Source organism: Fusarium odoratissimum (genome assembly GCF_000260195.1).
Source record: "Fusarium odoratissimum NRRL 54006 unplaced genomic scaffold supercont1.12, whole genome shotgun sequence".
NCBI classification, from domain to species: Eukaryota; Fungi; Ascomycota; class Sordariomycetes; order Hypocreales; family Nectriaceae; genus Fusarium; species Fusarium odoratissimum.
Genome location: NW_022158698.1, coordinates 1,043,613 through 1,063,714, shown reverse-complemented (window position 1 = coordinate 1,063,714; position 20,102 = coordinate 1,043,613). Strand labels below are relative to the sequence as shown.

The 20,102-nt window shown below is 49.1% G+C and overlaps 8 protein-coding genes across 19 annotated transcripts; 4 read left to right on the top strand and 4 right to left on the bottom strand.

Moving 5' to 3' along the window:
- Positions 1-168: 168 nt before the first annotated feature.
- FOIG_08340 (uncharacterized protein) lies at positions 169-4,501 on the bottom strand (the record flags this gene model as incomplete). Of its 3 annotated transcripts, XM_031208355.1 has the most annotated exons (4): positions 1,198-3,137; positions 3,196-4,141; positions 4,193-4,244; positions 4,302-4,501. In XM_031208355.1, 3 exons carry the CDS (start codon positions 4,468-4,470, stop codon positions 3,277-3,279), a joined length of 1,086 nt encoding a protein of 361 aa, XP_031062489.1. In that variant the 3' UTR covers positions 1,198-3,137; positions 3,196-3,276. The 3 variants fall into 3 exon arrangements, with proteins under 3 accessions (XP_031062488.1, XP_031062487.1, XP_031062489.1); XM_031208354.1 differs by having other exon boundaries at positions 169-3,137; positions 4,193-4,470; XM_031208353.1 differs by having other exon boundaries at positions 169-4,141; positions 4,193-4,470.
- Positions 221-1,189, top strand: FOIG_08342 (pre-rRNA-processing protein ESF2; the record flags this gene model as incomplete). The annotated part of the gene is made up of 1 exon (XM_031208357.1): positions 221-1,189. One exon carries the CDS (start codon positions 221-223, stop codon positions 1,187-1,189), a length of 969 nt encoding a protein of 322 aa, XP_031062491.1.
- Positions 1,322-4,092, top strand: FOIG_08341 (nonsense-mediated mRNA decay protein 3). Its single transcript, XM_031208356.1, has 2 exons — positions 1,322-1,628; positions 1,703-4,092. The coding sequence occupies exons 1-2, from the start codon at positions 1,561-1,563 to the stop codon at positions 3,186-3,188; spliced, it is 1,554 nt and encodes a 517-aa protein (XP_031062490.1). The 5' UTR covers positions 1,322-1,560; the 3' UTR covers positions 3,189-4,092.
- A 1,042-nt stretch (positions 4,502-5,543) lies between the features above and the next one.
- Positions 5,544-10,622, bottom strand: FOIG_08339 (aspartate aminotransferase). Of its 3 annotated transcripts, none has more exons than XM_031208351.1 (4): positions 10,015-10,622; positions 8,823-9,329; positions 8,673-8,732; positions 5,544-8,296 (listed from the first exon to the last, which is right to left on the bottom strand). In XM_031208351.1, the coding sequence occupies exons 2-4, from the start codon at positions 9,084-9,086 to the stop codon at positions 7,226-7,228; spliced, it is 1,395 nt and encodes a 464-aa protein (XP_031062485.1). In that variant the 5' UTR covers positions 9,087-9,329; positions 10,015-10,622; the 3' UTR covers positions 5,544-7,225. The 3 variants fall into 3 exon arrangements, with proteins under 3 accessions (XP_031062485.1, XP_031062486.1, XP_031062484.1); XM_031208352.1 differs by having other exon boundaries at positions 8,823-9,319; XM_031208350.1 differs by having other exon boundaries at positions 8,823-10,617.
- A 737-nt stretch (positions 10,623-11,359) lies between these two features.
- FOIG_08338 (uncharacterized protein) lies at positions 11,360-13,612 on the bottom strand. 3 transcript variants are annotated; one of them, XM_031208347.1, is made up of 3 exons: positions 13,287-13,612; positions 12,552-13,231; positions 11,360-12,413 (listed from the first exon to the last, which is right to left on the bottom strand). In XM_031208347.1, the coding sequence occupies exons 1-3, from the start codon at positions 13,398-13,400 to the stop codon at positions 12,173-12,175; spliced, it is 1,035 nt and encodes a 344-aa protein (XP_031062481.1). In that variant the 5' UTR covers positions 13,401-13,612; the 3' UTR covers positions 11,360-12,172. The 3 variants fall into 3 exon arrangements, with proteins under 3 accessions (XP_031062481.1, XP_031062483.1, XP_031062482.1); XM_031208349.1 differs by having other exon boundaries at positions 12,552-13,612; XM_031208348.1 differs by having other exon boundaries at positions 11,360-13,231; positions 13,287-13,595.
- Positions 13,613-14,165: 553 nt separating this feature from the next.
- FOIG_08336 (uncharacterized protein) lies at positions 14,166-16,771 on the bottom strand. 3 transcript variants are annotated; one of them, XM_031208343.1, is made up of 3 exons: positions 16,439-16,771; positions 16,027-16,382; positions 14,166-15,975 (listed from the first exon to the last, which is right to left on the bottom strand). In XM_031208343.1, the coding sequence occupies exons 1-3, from the start codon at positions 16,565-16,567 to the stop codon at positions 15,903-15,905; spliced, it is 558 nt and encodes a 185-aa protein (XP_031062477.1). In that variant the 5' UTR covers positions 16,568-16,771; the 3' UTR covers positions 14,166-15,902. The 3 variants fall into 3 exon arrangements, with proteins under 3 accessions (XP_031062477.1, XP_031062479.1, XP_031062478.1); XM_031208345.1 differs by having other exon boundaries at positions 16,027-16,771; XM_031208344.1 differs by having other exon boundaries at positions 15,953-16,382.
- On the top strand, positions 14,218-15,852 carry FOIG_08337 (uncharacterized protein; the record flags this gene model as incomplete). Its single annotated transcript, XM_031208346.1, has 1 exon — positions 14,218-15,852. The coding sequence occupies one exon, from the start codon at positions 14,218-14,220 to the stop codon at positions 15,850-15,852; it is 1,635 nt and encodes a 544-aa protein (XP_031062480.1).
- Positions 16,772-16,836: 65 nt separating the features above from the next.
- FOIG_08335 (uncharacterized protein) lies at positions 16,837-20,064 on the top strand. Of its 4 annotated transcripts, XM_031208340.1 has the most exons (5): positions 16,837-17,305; positions 17,598-17,782; positions 17,831-17,906; positions 17,955-18,319; positions 18,373-20,064. In XM_031208340.1, exons 1-5 carry the CDS (start codon positions 17,261-17,263, stop codon positions 19,841-19,843), a joined length of 2,142 nt encoding a protein of 713 aa, XP_031062474.1. In that variant the 5' UTR covers positions 16,837-17,260; the 3' UTR covers positions 19,844-20,064. The 4 variants fall into 4 exon arrangements, with proteins under 4 accessions (XP_031062474.1, XP_031062476.1, XP_031062473.1 ...); XM_031208342.1 differs by having other exon boundaries at positions 17,598-17,906; XM_031208339.1 differs by having other exon boundaries at positions 16,837-17,782; positions 18,373-20,023.
- The last annotated feature ends 38 nt before the right edge of the window (positions 20,065-20,102 follow it).

Sequence of the window (20,102 nt, the reverse complement as noted above, 5' to 3'; positions counted from 1 at the left end):
AAGCTCTTCTCGAACAATTCTTCCCCTCTAAACCTCTTATCAGTGACGTCGTTGGCTACCCCTCCAAGTCACATGACCGTCTCCAACTCAAACTCAGATCCCTGTAGTCTAGCGCGACCACAGCTTATCTTATCAGCCAGGGACTACTTTTTTTTGACACTGGATTCTCCGGCCTCACATTGGAGACAGCTCAAGCTCAGTGCTGCCAATCGCATTCATCATGGCACCCGAAACCAAAAACGACTTTCTCGATACGGCCGATAGCGATGAAGAGAACGATGTTGGCTACAATTCCGAGGATGATGATATGAAAAAGGGTGGCCGAGGCGCCAAGCGACGGAAACTTGACTCGGACGATGAGGATGATATGGGTAGCGACATTGAGCGCGATGCCAGCGACGATGACGGCGAGCCGGCCGAAAAGGATTTAGAGAAACAAGAAAAGGGCGAGAAGGAGGATGACAAACCGGAAAAGCCAAAGCGCAAATCAAAAGACACAACTTCGACGGAGCTGCCCGATGTCACAAGAACATTGACAAAGAAGAACCTCGTCGCATCCGAAGCCGCCATCAAGAAGTCAGGCGTCGTCTACCTCTCCCGTATACCACCCTTCATGAAGCCCGCCAAGCTGCGCTCTCTCCTCGAACCCTACGGAACCATCAACCGCATCTTCCTTGCCCCTGAAGACCCAGCCTCACATGCCCGTCGCGTTCGCGCTGGCGGTAACAAGAAGCGATCTTATACCGAAGGATGGGTCGAGTTCACAAAAAAGAAGGACGCCAAGGCTGTATGCGATCTTCTCAACGCGCGCACCATTGGCGGTAAGAAGGGCAGCTACTACCACGACGATTTATGGAATCTTCTATACCTCAAGGGTTTCAAATGGCACAACCTCACAGAGCAAATCGCTGCTGAGAACGCTGAGCGCGCTAGCCGCATGAGAGCCGAGATCAGCAAGTCGACAAAGGAGAACAAGGAGTTTGTCAGGAACGTGGAGAAAGCAAAGATGCTGGACGGCATGGAAGCCAAGGCAAAGGCCAAGAAGAGGAAGGCAGATGGCGAGAGAGAGGGAGAGGACTCGGGGCGACAAGTCAAGAGATCGTTCAAGCAAGTTCCTCTGGCGAAGAAGAAGACGGAAGTGGAAGATCAACCAGCCGAGGTGACGAGGGTACTAAGCAAGATTTTCTGATCTGTATAGCCATTGTTTTTCTTTTTTTTTCTTTCTTTTTTGCATTTTTGTCTATAATACCTGAATTTATCAAAACCACGACTTTTGAAGATATAGAATCCATTTAAGACATGATGGCCATCCAATGATTGGCATGACCAAATCTCATGGAGCCAAGTGGACCCTGAACTTTATGACTCTGAGGAAAGAATCCTGCATTTTCCAATTTTTGCCCCGCGCCTGCAAAAAAATATCCTTTCTGCCCACCGATAAGCGCTTATCAAGCGGCGGCGAACCAAATTCTCCCACTCTAGGATTTCTAAAAGTCACTGAACATCATTCATTTCCACCCAAACAACACCATCAAATTTCACACGACATCGTTGCCCAACATGTCGATGGATCTGGATGACCAGCCTATCTCTATAGCCCCTGTCTCTCAGCAGCAGGGCTCTGCTACGTAAGTCTTGATCTTCCTTTACCACCCCGCACTCGTTCCATTCTTGGGCGCAATACTAACTCGAGTTTCTTCAGTATTCTCTGCTGCAACTGCGGTGCCCCGATCGATGGAACCGCCTCCAGCGGCGCTCTCTGCTACGACTGTATCAAGCTTACTGTCGACATTTCCCAAGGCGTCCAGCGAGAGGCGACGCTCAACTTCTGCCGAGATTGCGACCGATGGCTCATGCCCCCCAACAGTTGGATCGTTGCCGCCCCCGAATCCCGCGAATTGTTAGCCATGTGCCTCAAGAAACTTCGAGGTTTGAACAAAGTCCGTATCGTGGACGCGAGCTTTATCTGGACCGAGCCTCACTCGCGACGAGTAAAGGTCAAGATCACAATCCAGGATTCCGTCCAAGATGGTATGCTGCTTCAACAGAGTTTCGAGGTTGTGTATGTGGTGGCGTACCAGCAGTGCCCTGAGTGTGCCAAGTCGTACACTGCCAACGTTTGGCGAGCTGCTGTTCAAGTTCGTCAAAAGGTCCTTCACAAGCGAACTTTCCTTTTCCTCGAGCAGCTTATTATGAAGCACGGCGCACACAAAGATACACTCAACATTCGGGAGGCCAAGGATGGTATCGACTTCTTCTTCGCCCAAAAGAACCAGGCTGAGAAGTTCATCGACTTCCTCAACTCTGTGGTGCCTGTCAAGGTGAAGGCGTCGCAGGAGCTTATCTCTCACGATACCCACACCTCTAAGTCGTCGTACAAGTTCACATATTCGGCCGAGCTGGTGCCTATATGTAAAGACGACTTGGTCGCTCTGCCTATCAAGATGGCCAAGCAAAACGGCAACATCTCACCTCTCCTCCTCTGCCACAAGATCGGTACCTCTGTGTACCTGTTGGACCCTCAGACCCTTCAGACTTGCGATATCAGCTCACCCATCTATTGGCGAGCTCCTTTCCTATCTCTCACCGATACGCATGAGCTCGTTGAGTTCATTGTCATGGATATCGACCGCACAGCAACCCAGAAGGGCAAGTGGACGCTTGCCGAAGCCACAGTCGCTCGTGCCTCAGATCTTGGTTCAAATGACCGAACATACTTCACAAGGACTCACTTGGGTCGACTCCTCCAGCCCGGTGATTCTGCTATGGGTTACCTGATGGCCGGAACCGTTTTCAACAACACCGAATACGAGAAGATCGAGAGCTCGAACACATACTCATCGAGAATCCCTGACGTGGTGCTAGTCAAGAAGCACTATCCCCGCCGCAGAAAGAACCGCAAGAGAAACTGGCAGCTCAAGCGTATGGACAAGGACGAGGGAGAGCTTCTTCCCAAGAAGGCAGACCAAGAACGCTTGGATCAAGAGTACGAGCAGTTCTTGCGAGATGTCGAGGAAGACGAGGAGCTCCGTGCTACGCTCGCCCTGTATAAGGCTAAGAAGAGAGCCGAGGAGGAGATGAGTGTGGCTGAGACTGAGGAGGATGATGAGGCACCTCACGTCGATATGAATGAGTTGCTGGATGACTTTGATGAGCTTACAATGGAGGATCGGCCAATGCAAGAATAGGGCTTACATGAATGAAAAGAACTGATTTGATTTCCATGCAATAGGGCTCTGTTGGGCCACCGTTGAGATTTCGTGATGGTGAATGTGCTCAGAGGAATGAAGGAATATCGTCGAGTGAGGATTTAGAGGGTGTTTTCTCTTCCGTTTTGCGGAACTGTTCCCTTGACTTTTGGCGCTGAATTCTTCGTTTGTTGATCCCAAAAGGATCGTCATCATCGATGTGTTCTTGAGCATCGCGGCTTTTGGTTATCTTACGTGCTTCGCTTCCTCCAGGTGCTGTTGTTGGTCGCTTAACGCTAGAGCCCGACCTTGAAGTTGTGTTCATAGCTGATTTCAGTGTGCGAGGAGTACTAAATGCTGTTCGTGGAGTTGATCGTGGCATGGCTGGACTGGATGTATGCGTCGTGCGTGCTGCCTTTGTAGCTGCGGTGCGTGAGGGCGTAGTTGGATCCAAGTCATCTCCATCATCGGTCTCATCGTCATCGCCCAAAGAGATCTGCCTCCTCTTTGCTGAAGATGAATTGGATCCTTGCTTTAACCGTAGCGGGCTAATCTTCTGTGAATTGAAACCCGCCGAAGCTCTCGTTGCTGCGGTATCAGCTAGACCTGTTGATATCCACTTGTGCTCCTTTCTGGGACTCTCCATGAGACCTTGCAGACTTGACCCTACGTAAGGGGAGTCCTTCTTCTCATTTGCGTCATTACCTAAAAGCTTGCGCTGTTTGGCATTGCGGCGTACGTCCTCCTGACGATGTCGTGTAAGGAGGGTTGGCGCGCCGACTACAGGCCTTTCAATCTCACGGATTGTGTCTGCGTTTTGGTGTTTAGCCAAATTCTTCAAACGATTGTATTCAGAAGCATGAATGTGAAGTGTGAATTGGTGAGCCATGTTGACGAATTCGTCTTCCACTATACGATATCGGTCATCGTGGTCGAGGCCTGGTCTCATGAATCTGAGTCTGGTCAGTGTTTGGTATGAGTGTGAGTTTGGGAGTGAGATGGACCTTTCTTTAGGTGGCTCTGGCGGAGGCGAGGTTGAAGGACTGCGTGTGGCATCTGTATGATATTGTCGGTTTCTTTGCGGTTTTGATGAAAGTGTTGAGTCTGGAATACCTTCTGCCTCTATCACGCGCTCGCGACGCGGTTTCTTAGGGAATGCTGAGGGTGTACCTGGATGGAGCGCTCGTGATGGTGTGGGTAGTGGGCTCTCCGACTTCACTGAAGTTTTCCTTCCAGGGCCCGAAGGAGTCGAGGAAGTCTTCCATGGTAATTTTCTCCCCATGGCTGAGGTTCATTATTGGTGAGGTTGAGAATGTAGCTGGATAGTGGGGGCTGCCACCTTAGGCAGCGCAGTGTTGAGCTAAACGAGAGCTACCTTGCACTTATACCCATCAAACTCAAATGAAGTAAGATGGCATACAACTCACAATCTCTCATGGAATTTGGAATTTAGTCGTGGTGAGCTACAGTAAGCTCGTATGCTGTTTCTTTTTCTTCTTATTAGCATGTAAAATGGAAGAGGTGTAAGATCGTCATTGCCCGTGAGAGAGACGGAGATGTTTTTCACTTTATATGGGCAAGTAGGTTGATCTAGGATCGCCAGAAAACAATGCTGGAGCAAGACTAGATCAAACGTCTAAAGACTTTTGTCTGTTTTCCCATAACACTTTGTTAAATCAGAGGCTGAGTGAATGCCATGTCAGACAAACATGCCAGCAAACCAATGCTCTTTGCCTCAGCATTACCCATGTGCATCCTTTCGTCAATTTGCTTGCTGTATCGAGCACTCCTCCACCGCATATAGAAAAGAGAGAATGGCGGGACAGATAGTCCCTTGTAAAGCTTTCTCAAGTGAGTCAGCATGAATGCCAGATCCTACCGCTCAATCTTCATTGTGCTTGACACACAGTCTGATAATGTTTAAACCTGTGACTTATTGCTGACTATCTGAGTCATCCATAAAGAGCAAAAAATCACCGTATTTTGTTATCTGGCCTACTATGTTGGGAAGATGCGGTATGGCAGGACTTGTAAGTCGATCAGTCGCGGTCTGTCTCTTGAGAATGAAAGGGGTCACCATATTATCGGAGTCTCTGCCGGATGGATAAAGCCATAAGCATCCTATATCTCTTTTGGGCCACATGGATCTTGTCCTAGTCCAAGGGAAGCCATTGAGTGGTGTGAGCATGAGTGTACTGTTGGCTGTGGTTATTAGATCAAGATTGTGACCGCCCACGGAAGCCCATATCATTCCAAGAGTGTATTATCAGGTCAGAAAAAGCCGCCAGTCTTAAGGCAGTTTCTCAAGTCTTGTATAATCTTAAGCCATTTATCGTTCCTGTTCAATACCCTGAAGGACACACTCTATTACGGCGGCACCAAGTGTATGCTATGCGGTGGCAGTTCTATCTAAACACTACCCAACGCGGCTAAATGACTATCTTGATGATTCCTCAGCTAGCTCCTCAGGGCCTTGACTAGAAATCGGATTCCCAATTCTGCATGTCTAACCGAACTCTAGACTGGCTACCTAGGGACAAGGCCCAGATAACGAAACAGTCATGTGCCCTACGCCATTCCTCACACCGGACTATTTCCATCTTGACCATATCCATACGCGAGGTACATCCTCAATTGCGAGACCCAACTAACGTTTCTCTTACCCCATGATATGGATCCTATTCCCTTTCCCTCACTCCAGGACTGGCAGTCTGGCACACACACCCTCCCCCGGTATCGGACAAATCCCGTTGATAGTCTCGAAATTCCCCAAGTTCCTCAATGTACCTTTTTCCTGACCCGCTGCAGTGGATACGCAATTGTGTAATAGCCCAAGGCACGATTCGCAGTTTTTGACTCTACGATATAATTGCTTCAGTCAATTTCATGATACTCGGGGTTTGCCGGGGCTCTGTATGGATCCTATGTTGTAAAGTTGCCTGTCTCATGACATAAGGGAAACTGAACAAACAGCAAGTTATTGCAGACGGTCAGCTCTTCTTCAAGATATCTCACCGTTTCCCCAGTCAATGCTTCGCTTCGAGACTCCGTCTCCACCGTCAAAAACTTCCCTTCCGCCGGTTTCCCCCGTATCTTTTCTTTCATGACTGACCTTGGACTCGACTATCAAGGAATTGGTTACTACACGCCCCCCCTGGTCCCCGGACAAGCGAGCGGCTCCCATGCGGGGAAAGGATAAAAATTGCATCGCGACATGCGGGGGTGGACTCTCCATGAAAAAAAAGCCAGACATCTTCTTTTTTCTTCCCCAGACGGGAGATAGTGGCAGGGGGGAAAGGGAGTGCGCGGCAATACTCTTCCCATACCCTCCCTTCACGGTGAATCGGCGTCTCGATACCGCGCGCCGCCGATAGATACCACTGAAAGCCCGGAGAACACATAGAGAGAGACAGCGCCTTCCACCCCGAGACGGCGAGGTTTCCCCGAATTCTATTTTATGGAGGTCGCCCAGACTCTTCTTGTCGAGTTGTTCTGTAGGATCCCCGTGCTTGCGTCCGTTTTTGGTTACTGCTACAGCAAGAATAGTAATTTTACCTAATGAAGCAGGAAGTTCCTGTCTTTCCAGGGTGAGAGGCGGGCCAATCACAGACTCGTGTTGGATATCGCATATCGCCCTTCTCTAAGCGGCATCAAGGTGTTCATGCTATCTGCGGGTCAAGGTCTGGCGTACGCCAAGATAGCACCCTCGATCCATGATAACCAAAGAAAGTACGCTATCTTGATCTCTATTTTACTGCATCATGATCACACTACATCATGTATAGAAAGATAGAACCAAGTAGTTGAGTATGCAAATGCATTAGCTTGCAGTCAAGGTATATTAAAAGCTGTCAACAGCATGCATAAACAAGGATCGTCCAGTGCTTTTTGCAGAGTCCCCTTCATGACAGGTGCGATAATAATGGTAAAGCTGTAATCCCAACGCCGAGTTTCTTCCAGGGTCTTGTATTCGACCACGTCCCATGAGTTTCATACACCATCTCAAACACTCAACTTCTACCTCAATCTATACAGATCTAAGCAGACTCTCTTACTACCTTGTCAACAGCCTTGGCAAAGTAGTCGACATTGTTGTCATTGAGGCCAGCCATGCTGATACGACCGTTCTTGGTCATGTAGATGTGGAATTCTTCTCGGAGCTTCATCACTTGTGACTCGCTAAGACCAGTGAAACTGAACATGCCGATCTGGTCCGTGATGTGGTTCCAGGTACCAGGGGTCTGGAGCTCCTCAAGCTTGGCTCGTAGAGTATCGCGCATGCTGATGATGCGGCCTGACATTGTGCGCAGGTTCTCTTCCCACTCGGCGAAGAGGTCACGATCGTTGAGAACAGTGCTGACGATGCGAGCACCATACAAGGGAGGGTTGGAAATCTCGGATCGCTGGAGAATAGCCAATTGGGAGCCGATACGGGTGATAGTGTTTGAGGCATCACCGGCGGGGGCGGTAACGGCGTGGAAGCAGCCGGCACGCTCGCCGTAGAGACCAAAGTTCTTGGCGAAACTCTGGGCAACAACAAGCTCGAAGCCCTGCTCGACAAAGTATCGGATAGCCCAGGCATCGCGGACGAGATCACCAGAGGCAAAGCCTTGGTAAGCAGTATCGAAGAAGGGGAAGTGGTTTCGCTCCTTCATGAGAGCAGCAATCTCAGTCCATTGCTCTTGGGTAGGGTCAACGCCAGTGGGGTTGTGTGCGCAAGCATGAAGAACGAAGACAGATCCCTCAGGAGCAGACTTAAGAGTCTGCTTGAAGCCCTCGAAATCAAGACCCTTGGTCTCCTTGTGGAAGTAAGGGTAGGTATCAATTGAGTGGCCGACGTTCTTGAAGATCTGGTGGTGGTTTGCCCAGGTGGGATTTGACAGGTAGACAGTGTGGTTGCCCTTGTAGAACCTGGCTAGGAAGAGAGCACCCAAGTGCACGGCACCGGTACCAGAGATTGTCTGCAATGTCGTCGAGCGCTTCTCTGAGATGGCGGCGGAGTCAGCGCCAAAGACCAGCTCGGCGGCCTTGGATGTGAAGCTGGCAATACCCGCGATCGGGGCATACTCGTGGTTGAGCTCAGGGTCGTTTCGGAGGATCTCATCAGCCTGTGACGCACGTGGGGTTAGCTCAAATTCCAAGACTCAAGGTTTGCGCGCAAGTCGTGGCGGCGGGGCTGTTGGGGCATGTTGTGACGCATAATTGCATGAGAAGGATCCAGGCAGCGCATTGTGGAAAGCTGCTGACCCTATGACCCTAAAATCGCAATGATGGGAGGGTTATGAGGCAGACTGGAGCTTGAACGGATCTGCTTCGGAAGCGTCATCCGGGTAGGGGAATGCCTGAAGAGCAATGCGTTCGTGGAGCGCAATACAGGTGTATGCGATCTGGGGGTTTGAGGCTTGGAGGGTTATGCGACTGAGGGAGGGTGACCGGCAATGCCGTGAAGGGGGAAGTGCAGCGAGGTGTGCAAGAGTATCATACCTTCTTAACGACTGGCAACACCCAGGGCTTTGCGTTCTCGTCTCTGTAAGCACCGATACCCTAAACAACAAGAAAGCATAGGTTAGCAGGAGCAATCATACTTTGGAGACCCTTCAGATGAAAAGGTTGTGGTGGAGGGCTTCTGCTTACAAGATCGATCTTGTTGGGGCTGTTGTCGGCCTTGTAAGCTCGTGCAAGACCAAAGAGAGGGTCTTCAGGAGCCTGGGGCACGACTTCGGCAGGGAAATTTGTAGTAGAAACCATTTTGGGCGAGATGTGACGAACGATGGAGTTGAGACGAGAGATGGAGGAAGATGAAGAAGAGGTCGGCGCCGTTTTATTATGAGTCGAGCTTGAGCTTGAGCTGCTGCTGCCAGACTGACTCTGACGGGGTGTACTCAGTGAGGGTGTCATAGTGGGCTGTGGCCCTGAGGATTTTCGATTTAGGGGGGTAAGGAAGTAAGGAAGAGGGGGCCTTGGGGTCCTGCGGCGCCGTGTCCGGTGGTCTGGGTGGAACCAGGGGGGGTGTGTCTCTTAAGTTGAGGTCGGTGGACTTGCGGGTGAATGCGAAAGAGCCTGAGCCCAGGTGAACTGAGGTGAGAGGCCCCTGTAGGAGTGTGCGTCTTTGGGGAAAACAAAAAAGGTACCTAACAGCAACTTTTGTCAGTAAGTGACGGAACGCGCCAGTTAATAAAAGACTGTTTTGGGCAATGAATTGACGAGGAAATGTTTCAATTCGCCTCCGAAACGTCTCTCAACACTCTTCCCGTGTAAGAGCCTCGGGACTCGAGACTATCATTGCTGCGAGGCACTTGTCCCTTACAGAGCCCAACGATTCTTATCTCATGAACTCGGTGGTCTCTATCCGGGCAAAAGCACTGAATATCCACAAGGCCCCATGGCTATGACTGTTGCGTAAACCAGATTCTGGCCTGATGCAATTGGTCATATCCCCCCAGGCACTTCGCTGCAGGCGGGCAAATAGGGCGCCGTTATTCCGGACCACTGGAGCTCTCGGGGGAAGGGGCATGCCACCCGATGCCAAACAGAGGTAGAAGGTGGGCTGAGCTCACCGGACAACTTTCGCGGTGGGCTCTTTTGCTGCTTGTTGATGCTATCGTTGCATGGGTAGAAGGTTCAGTACCATACAGGTACAGAACAGAACCGCAAACCGCTTGTGCTTGTGCTTGTGCTTGTGCTTGTGCTTGTGCTTTCCCAGGGGGTGCGGCTGTGGTTGACTGAGACTCGAGCTCAACTCGCGACCCAACAGGGACAGGCCTAACGGACCAAGGGCAAACATAGGAAACTTCCTCTTGCGTTTGTAAAGAAACTGACAACTCACCTTTGAAGCTGTTGTACCTTTGTGGTTCCTGGAGTTCCCTCGCTCTTTTCTCAGACGATCCCAACGGGTAGCTGGTCTGTTTGAAGCTGTTTCGTATATAAATAGGCTTGGTATTCGATGCCTTAGCAGACGATGATAACAGGCGAAGAATAGTGCTTCGTGACGGTCGGACTCGAAAGCTTGTGCGGTTCAAATGGAGACGAGTAGGAATCCGCGATTGGATTGAATATGCGACAGTACAGCTGTTGAACTTGCGCAGAGATCGTGAAACAATTGACAATGAAATCGTCAGTTGTAGAGAGTTGTGGTCGGGCCTTTAAATTATGCTCGCAGAATTTCAATAACTACTGTTATCTCTTCCTTGGATTGCGACAATCTAATCTTTTATGCTTTGTCCCTCAAACAGGTATACCGAAAACACTTCCCGAGCTTGTGAAAAAGCTTGTGAAGCTCCATCACGTCAATATCAGAGCTCCCCGTTGTAATTGCCTACCGATACCTAGGCCTAGGTTAGGTCACCTCGGCTCCTTGCAGTCTAACGTCACGCGCGTAATGGAGCTGACCGACCGACAACCGTAACCTCACCGAGGTATGTACTCTTTCGTACATTTCGTTACTTTACTTGGCATGGGTGACGGTGAGTTTAGATTACGGAGATAGGCTGACGTAGTGCTGGCTTTATCCGTTCGAGTAACTGATCCCATGTTCAATTTTTGCGGAGAGAATCTATGAACTTTTGAAACTGGTTATCAAGTTTCTAGTTCACTTGTGGTCTGATCTGTGGTCCCTTGAACTCACATGTTTGAATCTGATCTAAAATATCTCATCTAACATTACGGATGATAACTTTAATTAGCTCTCACCGTTCCATAACTTACCATACCGTAACATGTTAACCCAAGTTTCATGACTGTTGAGTTGGATCGACATTTTACGTCAAAATCTCTCCAGTTTCTTCCCCAAACCCCTCCCCTACTGACCAAGGCTCCAAATGGATCCGTTCCCCAGAAAAAAAGAACCCGGTTCATTCTTCCAGACCCCTTCGATTCACTTCCCTACCAGTTTAGACAAGTTACAGCACGCATGCATTGCCAGTACAGTACCGGGTGGCTCTGGCGGCCCCGGACGCCCCGTTACCGTCCTGTCACGGGGAAGTAAAAATCTTAGACAAAACATCACGGGGCTTGAGAACGCACTGTTGGGTAATAGCTGGTCCAGCGTCAGCGCCCAGTTACACACGCGCCTCCGACTTCGCCCGGCTAAAACGTAACATGATGGATTTGATTAGTCGTATGACTGACTCTGTAGATTGGAATGGTATTTGCCATGTCTATGCGAGGTTCATCTCCCATTGAAATCTACATCTACTGTAAATTTTGAATTGCCCCTGAATCCTTAGAAGGTTTTGAGGGTCCCGGCGTTGGGCCCGGTTTACCCGCCAGCGTTATTGGGTGACAGAACATTCTGCATCGTATGTCTTTGCATTATCGAATGTTTGATCTAGCCAGAGCTGAAAGACGAGGCCAGTTGATTCAACGAGGAAAGAGGTCTAATTTGAATCTTAGATACTATAGGAAGATTGCCGGTGTGAGATGAAATCTTCTGATTTCGCAGGGTTTGCCAAGTCCATATTATGCAGAGTACCGTTCAAGCACAGCGGCCAACAATTTGAAATCGATACAGCAAAGAAATACCTCTCATTATCATGAGATTGATACATGGCTTTTGTCTCTGATCAGCCATACATATGTTTCTTTTCGGGTCCTTGCGTACAAGGGGTTGTCATTAATGGGTACATCAAAGTACACCGGTTTCAACTTAAATGCCAATACAAAACTCTTTCATTGCTTCGGGCGTCCGTTTTAATGGTCCATACACTGGCAAGCCCGTGGTCTCACTCTTCACAGTTATGGTCAATTCAGTCTGAAGTGAGGATATGTTCCAACTCAAAGTGGTGTTCGTCTTCAGGCCATGCATTTCTCATGAGTTCCTTAGGCACTACGAAGATGAACATAACAAGGCACATACATGTGCTCCGTCTTTGACTACCTGCTTAGTATATAGCATAGAGATGTAGTTGGTTGCGGCTCCCACACCCTGCCAGCTATTAATGCTTAGGTGTCAGTATGTCTGCATACCCTTTTATTCGTTTGCCAACTCAAAACACCAGATCCCAAAGCACAAGGAAAGCGCAGAGCCCGCTTGCTGCAAAGAATGTATACTTTGCTGGACTTGCGCGCTGTGTCGCCTTTTTTAATTCCTTATTGCCACCGCCAACGTTTTCCGTAGTTGCAAACGAGTCTGCTACAAGCTGATCTATATGCGCTGACTGTGTGGCGAGGTTGTTTACGAGAAGTGACTGCAGCTCAGCTATTTCTAGTAACGACTTCTCAGCAGTTCTGTCGTACGAGTGTTAGCTCATATGCCTGAACAAACTTCACCTTCCCCATGGGGTGGCGCTTGCGCTTGGTACTCTAGTGCAGATACAACCAAGCAAAGGTGTGCCGATGGAGATCGAGAGGACATATGACACGTACCTGACTTTGTCCAAACTATTCTCGAAATGCTTCATCATGTCTTGGTTCCCTTGCTCAAACATCTGGATCTGTTCCTCTGTCAACCCCTGGCTCGGGAACTGGCCGTCTTCGGACATAGGGATCGGTGCAGCAGGGGCTGTTTGGGAGTTCCGTCGGGCAGATGGAGGAAATTCCGCAAAGTCTCCAGCAATGGTGGCGCCTGATCTTGAAAGCATGCTGCGGTTCTTCTCCAACTCGCGCTTTAGACGTGTTTCCATCATTTCTTGTTGCGTTCGACAGCATAGCTCGAGTCGTTGTCGTAAAAACCAGAGAATACTATCTCGATGAATTCCCAAATCTCGTGCCTTGGCTTCAGCTTCTGCATGCTCCTCTGTTTTGCTGCTGATTATACCACCTGAAGCCCATGCTCCAAAAGCTCCTAGGCCTCCATATTTCTTTCGGATTATAGCTGATTCAGTTTCACGCCGTAACTGTTCAGCCTCGTCGAGAGCACGAATGCCAGCATTCAACTCCCGAATCATCTGTTTCGCATTGGCGTCGACTTCTTCTCGGTCTCGATCTGTAAGGACACGTGTTTGTTCTTTTGCGACTCGGTTATGTGTCTTTCGTGGCTGCGCAGTCGATAAATAAGCTTGTCGAACATCTTGAAGCTCTCGATGTAGGCTGGTGATATGAGAATTCTAGAGATACTAATCAGCTTTGGGAGTGAGGCCGAATAGAAGCGTATAGGCTTACAATCCTATATGCCTCCTTCAAGAAACCATCGATGGCATCCAAGGTGACACGTTTTCTTGTTTCCGGCGCATTTCGTTCCCGCAGGAGCTCATTGAAAGTGACCGTGACATTCATGGCGTGTACTCCAAATTAGTCCAGGACGAATGTTTTCACTGAAAGGATAAGCTGTTGGTGAACCCGAGTTCCTCAGTTTGTGTGATTTACGACCGAGGGGTTCGAGGCTTTGTCTGAACATTCGAGTCAAGCTCTCTCATCAATAACGGTCCAGGGTTGTTGTAGACACCATGGCTGCATTGGTATGAAGCTCTGACGCACTTCGAGCAAAGCTCCACGTGGCTTAGTCATCGAGCTCAAGCTTGAATGCCGAACAAACCAAGCTTCAACTGTGATGCAACCACTTTACTAGTTTGTAATGATTTGCAATCACTCGAAACTTATACGGACCCTCTAATCCTCCACGCTTCGCGATCTTTTTACAAATAAAGATCGTCTCTCAGCTTCCACACATTCAAGGTGCGCGATGGGCTAATCAGGTTGACTCGATTCGACCTACCGAAAGACTGGATGGTATTGCAGGATTATGAAGATATCAGTCATCTGTGAAGGCCTTGAGTATTCTTTCCATTGAAAATTTTCTTGATTCAACGGCCAGACCGACGAAATTGAGTATGAGACTCAAAATATCTTCAGGAGGCGGATCGGAGCGGAGCTCGGCATAAAGTGGAGACACGCCGGGTCCGTGAACGCAACTTCGGCCGGTTGGTTACGGGAATAGAAGCCAAGACAACCGGAAATAAACATTCTATCACCGATGGAGAATGTTCTCCGATCGCGGGCAAATTGTTAAGGTAGTATTAAAAGACTTGTCTTCCAGTTCTCGGCGACTTTCTCATCATGTTTGTTGTATATTCCATCCTTCTGTTCAGCGAAGATGAAAGAGAAAAGCCAAAACCAGCCCTCTTCCAACACCGAAAACCCTCCGAGACATGACCATGACGATATCAGCATACAGAGCACTGAGTCGGAGACTCTTGGGGGCCTCGATAACAACAATACCGAGAAACTTGGCAGACCGCCACATAATGTATCAACAACTCAAGCTGACGAGACGATAATGGGTGATCCCGAGAGCATGAGCAGAGTCTCAAGCGGTCCAGCATACAGCGTTTTCTCAAAGAACACAAAAAGATGGATCCTAGCTTTGGTCACAGCAGCCAGCTTCGTCTCGCCTATGACGGCCAACATATATTTCCCCGCAATTCCCCCTATAGCCGAAGATTTGAACATATCTGTGTCACTTGTCAACCTCACTTTGACATCTTACATGATATTTCAGGGGCTATCACCAACCATATTCGGCGACTTCGGCGACATGGCCGGGCGTCGACCCGCTTATATACTGGCCTTCTTGATTTATATATGTGCAAACATTGGTTTGGCCCTGCAACGTAACTTTGTTGCGCTACTGATCCTTCGTTGTGTTCAAAGTGCGGGCAGCAGTGGTACTCTGGCCCTTGGTTTTGCTGTGGTAGCGGACATATCCTCGACAGCTGAAAGAGGAAAATATATGGGCATTGTTGGAGCCGGAATCAATGTTGGGCCTGCTCTCGGGCCAGTCCTGGGTGGTATTCTGAGCCAGTACCTTGGATGGCCTGCTATCTTCTGGTTTTGTGCCATCTTCTCTGGTGTCTGGATGATCCCCTTTATCCTCTCCGCTCCCGAGACGTGCCGTAAAGTCGTTGGCAATGGCTCGATGGCACCACCAAAATGGAACAGGTCACTACTTGATCTTTACAGCCACCGAGGAGATGTTACAAGCCAGAATATTCCGAAGCAGAAGTTGAAGTTTCCCAACCCATTGAAGACGCTTTACATCGTCTTTGAGAAAGAAATGGCTATTATTCTATGTATCAATGCCATCATCTACCTGGCTTTCATTTTAGTGGCGGCTACCCTATCAACACTCTTCAAAGAGACGTACGGCTATAACGATCTTCAGGTTGGTCTTTGCTATTTGCCTTACGGATTTGGCTGCGCTTTGGCCGTTGTTGGTCAAGGATACGTCTTGGACTGGAACTATCGACGAATTGCGAAGAAAATTGGCTTCACTATCAACCGTAAGCGGGGAGATGATCTGGGCAAGTTCCCAATCGAGACTGCGCGAATCCAGCCGGTCTATCCAACGCTCCTCGCTGGTATCGCGACACTTATAGGGTATGGATGGGCTTTGCAAGTTGAAACTTCAGTTGCTGTCCCATTGGTCCTTGTCTTCCTTATCGGCATGTTCGTTCCAACCTCATTCAGTGTTCTCAATACCCTTATTGTTGATCTTAACCCACATGCTCCAGCTACAGCAACTGCAGCTAATAACCTCGTGCGATGTATGTTTGGAGCTGCAGCGACGGCGGCCATTGACCACATGATCGCAGGAATGGGTAGAGGGTGGTGTTTCACGTTTCTTGCTTTACTGAACTTGGCCATGATCCCGGCTTTGAGACTTGTTGACAAGAGAGGTATGCGATGGAGGGCAGCCAAAGCAAAAAGAGAAGCAATGAATGTGGCATAGCTTTGCAAGTCCAATTAATTATCTAGTCATTTATCGTATCAATAGACAGGTTATAAAGCTGCCACAGCGAACTCCAGAGGCTCTCTTTGCGCCTCCCACATCAGCCAGTCGGATCGTGTTGTTCTAGACAGTGTCAGTAGTGTAAGAATGGTGCATACGGAGATAAATCCTTACGGTAATAGACCCATGGCATTGATCTTCCAAATTCCGACACCAAGCGCAACCAGCTGGCATACCACATACACAAACTTGACCTGCAATAATTGGGAGGAAAGAGACTCTGACTGGAAGCGTTCGAAGGCCTGGTTCGTGTTCATCAAGCCCATCAAAGGGTTCTTGAATGCCATAAAGACCATCATGATACTGAAGATCTGGAGAGAGTTGCCCGACATATACATCATGATGGCGGTCATGGGAAGACCTTTAACAGGAGCCAGCGCGACTTCCCAGGCCTTCTTGAGCTTCAAGGTTTCCATCTCGGCGGTAGTCGGGGGCTTGCGGGGCTGAACCTTGACAGCATCCTTGTTCTTCTGTTTGCTGTGTTAGTCTTTGATCGTTTCGATCGCGCGATAGAGAATGCGCGTGCCTTGGAGTTGGTGACGGTTGTTCCGGAGCTGAAACCAGGAGGATCCTGAACGCCAGATTGCTTGGACTTGGCAGCCGGAGGGCTCTCGAGTTGAGAGACCCAGATAGGGGAGGCAGATGGGCCAGCCATGATATATCGCTTGTGCTGTCGAAAGTTGCTGATAGAGATTAAAGGTCTCGGATTGAAGTTCGCAAGCAAGGTTGTTTAATGGTTGATGTTGGACGCTCGCGGAGGAAACGTTGACGTGGATTGATTGGGTTAAGTTGATGACTGTAGCCCACCCCCCATGTGGCATATTCGACGTGTGGCGTAGCTGTGGCAGCTGCAATTTCGGCTTAATTGCAACCCACTATCTTATCAGCACCTATTTGGCTTACATTACTCGAGTCTAGTGATCCCCTTTCCCAACTCCGACGCCGCCGATTCGAGACGTAAAGGTTCAAAATACGATCACAATAAACGTCGCAAACAAAATTCGAGGAAACCGGCGCCTCCCCTGCTTCCTCGAGTCCAAAGAAGCCCCGTAACGATAATCCACGATCGAGAAGCGACATCACAGCGCCTTGCAACCGTTGGCATCTGGCGCACATGTGACCATCCCCTCCTATCTGCCATCCACCATCCACCCTCTACGACCTTCTTGACGCTGGGCAACGCATCCCCGCCCAATTAGGTTGTGAATATCGAAAAGACGGCTGAAAATACTTGGAAGAATTCAAAGTGAGGGGCTGTCAGGCATAGGGCGACTATTCCACATTCAACGTTACCGAAACCCAGTCCCAGTCGCCGTATAGTCTTTATTTGGGATACAAGTACAACACCATGTCGAGCTCCGCCGGTGGAGGGGACTCCAAATTGTTTGCTCGAGTAAGCCTTCCCGTCCTTCTATCATGTCTCAGCCTCGTAGGACCTGAGGTCTCATAAGTCCTTGAACCTCCACTTCACTGAAACTCGACTTCGTGTCTCCTTTAACCCCCTCCTGCTTTTGCGCAGACCTTGTTGCGCGAAAAGCCTTGGTTGCATCAGATCATACTTCCTGTTCAATGTCACTGTCGATACATGGTGTCGCAGCGCCGCGAACCATGTGATGACCGCCATGTTTCTCGCATATATGCCCCCAAAGTCACTTTATGATGGCCCGAGACTAAATAATATGCAGGGCAAAGTTGCCGAGCTACGCCTCGAGCTTAACAGTGGAGGGAAAAAGGACAAGGCCTATACAGGCAAGAAGATTGCTCTCAAGAAGATTGTCGCAAATATGACCATGAGTAATAATGACATGGTTGCACTATTCCCCGACATCATTGGATGCATGGGTATCCAGAGTTTGGAAATCAAGAAGATGTAAGCATTTCGATATCTGGAACTCGCTCAGAAGCTTATGTTAAATAGGTGCTTCTTGTTTCTGGTCAACTATGCCAGGATAAGACCTGAGATTGCTGTAAAGGCAATCCCTGTACTGGAACATGTCAGTTTAACCTAAGACCACTCTAGGAGTAGTACTGACAAACTATAGGATATGGAAGACCACAACCCTTTGGTACGGGCACTGGCTCTCCGAACAATGTCCTACATTCATGTCAGAGAGTTTGTTGAGGCTACTGTACCAATAGTCAAGCATATGCTGAAGGATAATGACCCATATGTGCGAAAAACCGCTGCCTTCTGTGTCGCCAAACTTTACGACCATGACCGACATATGGTGGAGAACTCAGACCTCATTGATCGTTTGAACTCTTTGCTACGGGATGACAACCCCACAGTTGTTGCGAGCGCTCTGGCTGGACTCATGGATATCTGGGAACGCAGTGACGCCATCAAACTTACCATTGACTATAGCAATGCCTCCAAGATGGTGGCCATTCTCCCTGATTGCTCCGAGTAAGATCAATCACAGTACATTTGTGTAATTGTCGCTAATCTTGTGTCAACAGATGGGGTCAGACATATATCCTAGAGGCTCTCATGTCCTATGTGCCACAAGAATCCGGAGAAGCGGTACTCCTAGCGGAACGGATATCACCACGACTGTCGCATTCTAATTCGTCGGTCGTGTTGACCTGCATTCGGGTGATTCTGTATCTGATGAATTATATCGCCGATCAGAAGCAAATCTCGGCTCTCTGCAGGAAGCTCTCACCACCCCTGGTCACACTTCTCGCCAAGGGTCCTGAGGTTCAGTACCTCGCTCTGCGAAATGCTTTGTTGATTCTCCAGCGACGACCGGAAGTGCTCCGAAACGATATCCGTGTCTTTTTCTGCAAGTACAACGATCCTATTTACGTCAAGGTCACAAAGCTGGAACTTATCTTCATGCTTGCCAACGAGGACAACATCGATGAGGTGTTGACGGAATTGCGAGAATATGCCACTGAAATTGATGTTCACTTCGTCCGCAAGGCAGTACGTGCTATCGGTAAGTTGGCAATTAAAATTGAGCCAGCTGCACGACGATGCATCAACTTGCTCCTCGAGCTTGTGGCAACCAAGATCACATATATCGTGCAGGAAGCTACGGTGGTTATCCGAAACATCTTCCGAAAGTACCCCAACCAATATGAATCCATCATCAGCACTCTTTGCGAGCATCTGGATTCTCTGGATGAGCCGGAGGCCAAGGCAGCCATGGTTTGGGTCATTGGTCAATACGCAGATCGGATTGAGAACAGCGATGCCTTGCTAGAAGACTTCCTGTACTCGTTCGCAGAGGAGCCTGTCGAAGTGCAGCTGGCCTTGCTCACAGCTACAGTAAAGCTGTTCATCCAGCGACCAACCAAGGGTCAAGAATTGGTTCCCAAGGTTTTGAAGTGGGCAACTGAAGAGACGGATAACCCTGATCTTCGAGACCGAGCGTATATGTACTGGCGCTTGTTGTCTACAGATATGAATGCGGCGAAGCAGATCGTGATGGGGGAGAAGCCAGCGATTACCGCTGAGTCAGAAAGACTCGATTCGACGACGCTAGAGGAGATGTGTCTAAACGTGGGAACTCTAGCCACGGTCTATTTGAAGCCGGTGCAGACCGTGTTTAGATCTGCTCGGCCTCGCAAACTCCAGGACTCTCCCGCATTGCAGAAGCAAAACCTCCTTGTTGCTGCAGACAGCCAAAAGAGCATAAGCATGTTTGGCAACGCCGGGGCGGCAACAGATATTGATCCAAGAAGCCGAAACCCGACATCAGGCAATGGTCAAGGGGACCTCGCGCAAGCAGTCAACGACGCAGATGCCTACTTTTCAAGTATTGGAACGCAGCAGCAGATGCAACCGATGCATGATCAAGGGGATGATGTCTTTGGAGGAGGTAATGGCCACTCGACGGGATACGTGGTGAGCGCACATGCACCTCAAGCGGTTCTTCAACCAGCTCAGGGTGCTGGCAGCAATGGTGATTTGTTAGTGCTATGAGTGAGTGATACCTTTGTATACTAGCGATGGGAGGCATAGTCAGAAGCCAAGCCGTTTAAGCATATCCGTATTAGGCAGGAATTTGTGATGGAACTTGTGGGAGTACAATCTGGCGTTGCGTCCAGCTCCAGGATCCGCCCAAGGGTTGCTTCATACTTGCATGAAATTATTACATATTCTCATATTTACAAGTTATGATAAATGTTGATTTTTTTTTTTTTAGTTTTTTTTCCACGATACTCTAAGCATGCTTTGACAC

Coding starts and splice junctions, on each gene's coding strand:
- FOIG_08341 (XM_031208356.1), top strand. CDS start 1,561: ATGTCGATGGATCTGGATGACCAGCCTATCTCTATAGCCCCTGTCTCT. Junction 1,629..1,702: donor CAGCAGCAGGGCTCTGCTAC/GTAAGTCTTGAT, acceptor GAGTTTCTTCAG/TATTCTCTGCTGCAACTGCG.
- FOIG_08339 (XM_031208351.1), bottom strand. CDS start 9,086: ATGACACCCTCACTGAGTACACCCCGTCAGAGTCAGTCTGGCAGCAGC. Junction 8,733..8,822: donor GCCCCAACAAGATCGATCTT/GTAAGCAGAAGC, acceptor CTTGTTGTTTAG/GGTATCGGTGCTTACAGAGA. Junction 8,297..8,672: donor TGTTGCCAGTCGTTAAGAAG/GTATGATACTCT, acceptor CGTGCGTCACAG/GCTGATGAGATCCTCCGAAA.
- FOIG_08338 (XM_031208347.1), bottom strand. CDS start 13,400: ATGAATGTCACGGTCACTTTCAATGAGCTCCTGCGGGAACGAAATGCG. Junction 13,232..13,286: donor TGAAGGAGGCATATAGGATT/GTAAGCCTATAC, acceptor TAGTATCTCTAG/AATTCTCATATCACCAGCCT. Junction 12,414..12,551: donor AATAGTTTGGACAAAGTCAG/GTACGTGTCATA, acceptor CTCGTACGACAG/AACTGCTGAGAAGTCGTTAC.
- FOIG_08336 (XM_031208343.1), bottom strand. CDS start 16,567: ATGGCTGGCCCATCTGCCTCCCCTATCTGGGTCTCTCAACTCGAGAGC. Junction 16,383..16,438: donor CAACCGTCACCAACTCCAAG/GCACGCGCATTC, acceptor CACAGCAAACAG/AAGAACAAGGATGCTGTCAA. Junction 15,976..16,026: donor AATGCCATGGGTCTATTACC/GTAAGGATTTAT, acceptor GACACTGTCTAG/AACAACACGATCCGACTGGC.
- FOIG_08335 (XM_031208339.1), top strand. CDS start 17,526: ATGACCGCCATGTTTCTCGCATATATGCCCCCAAAGTCACTTTATGAT. Junction 17,783..17,830: donor AGTTTGGAAATCAAGAAGAT/GTAAGCATTTCG, acceptor TATGTTAAATAG/GTGCTTCTTGTTTCTGGTCA. Junction 17,907..17,954: donor CAATCCCTGTACTGGAACAT/GTCAGTTTAACC, acceptor GACAAACTATAG/GATATGGAAGACCACAACCC.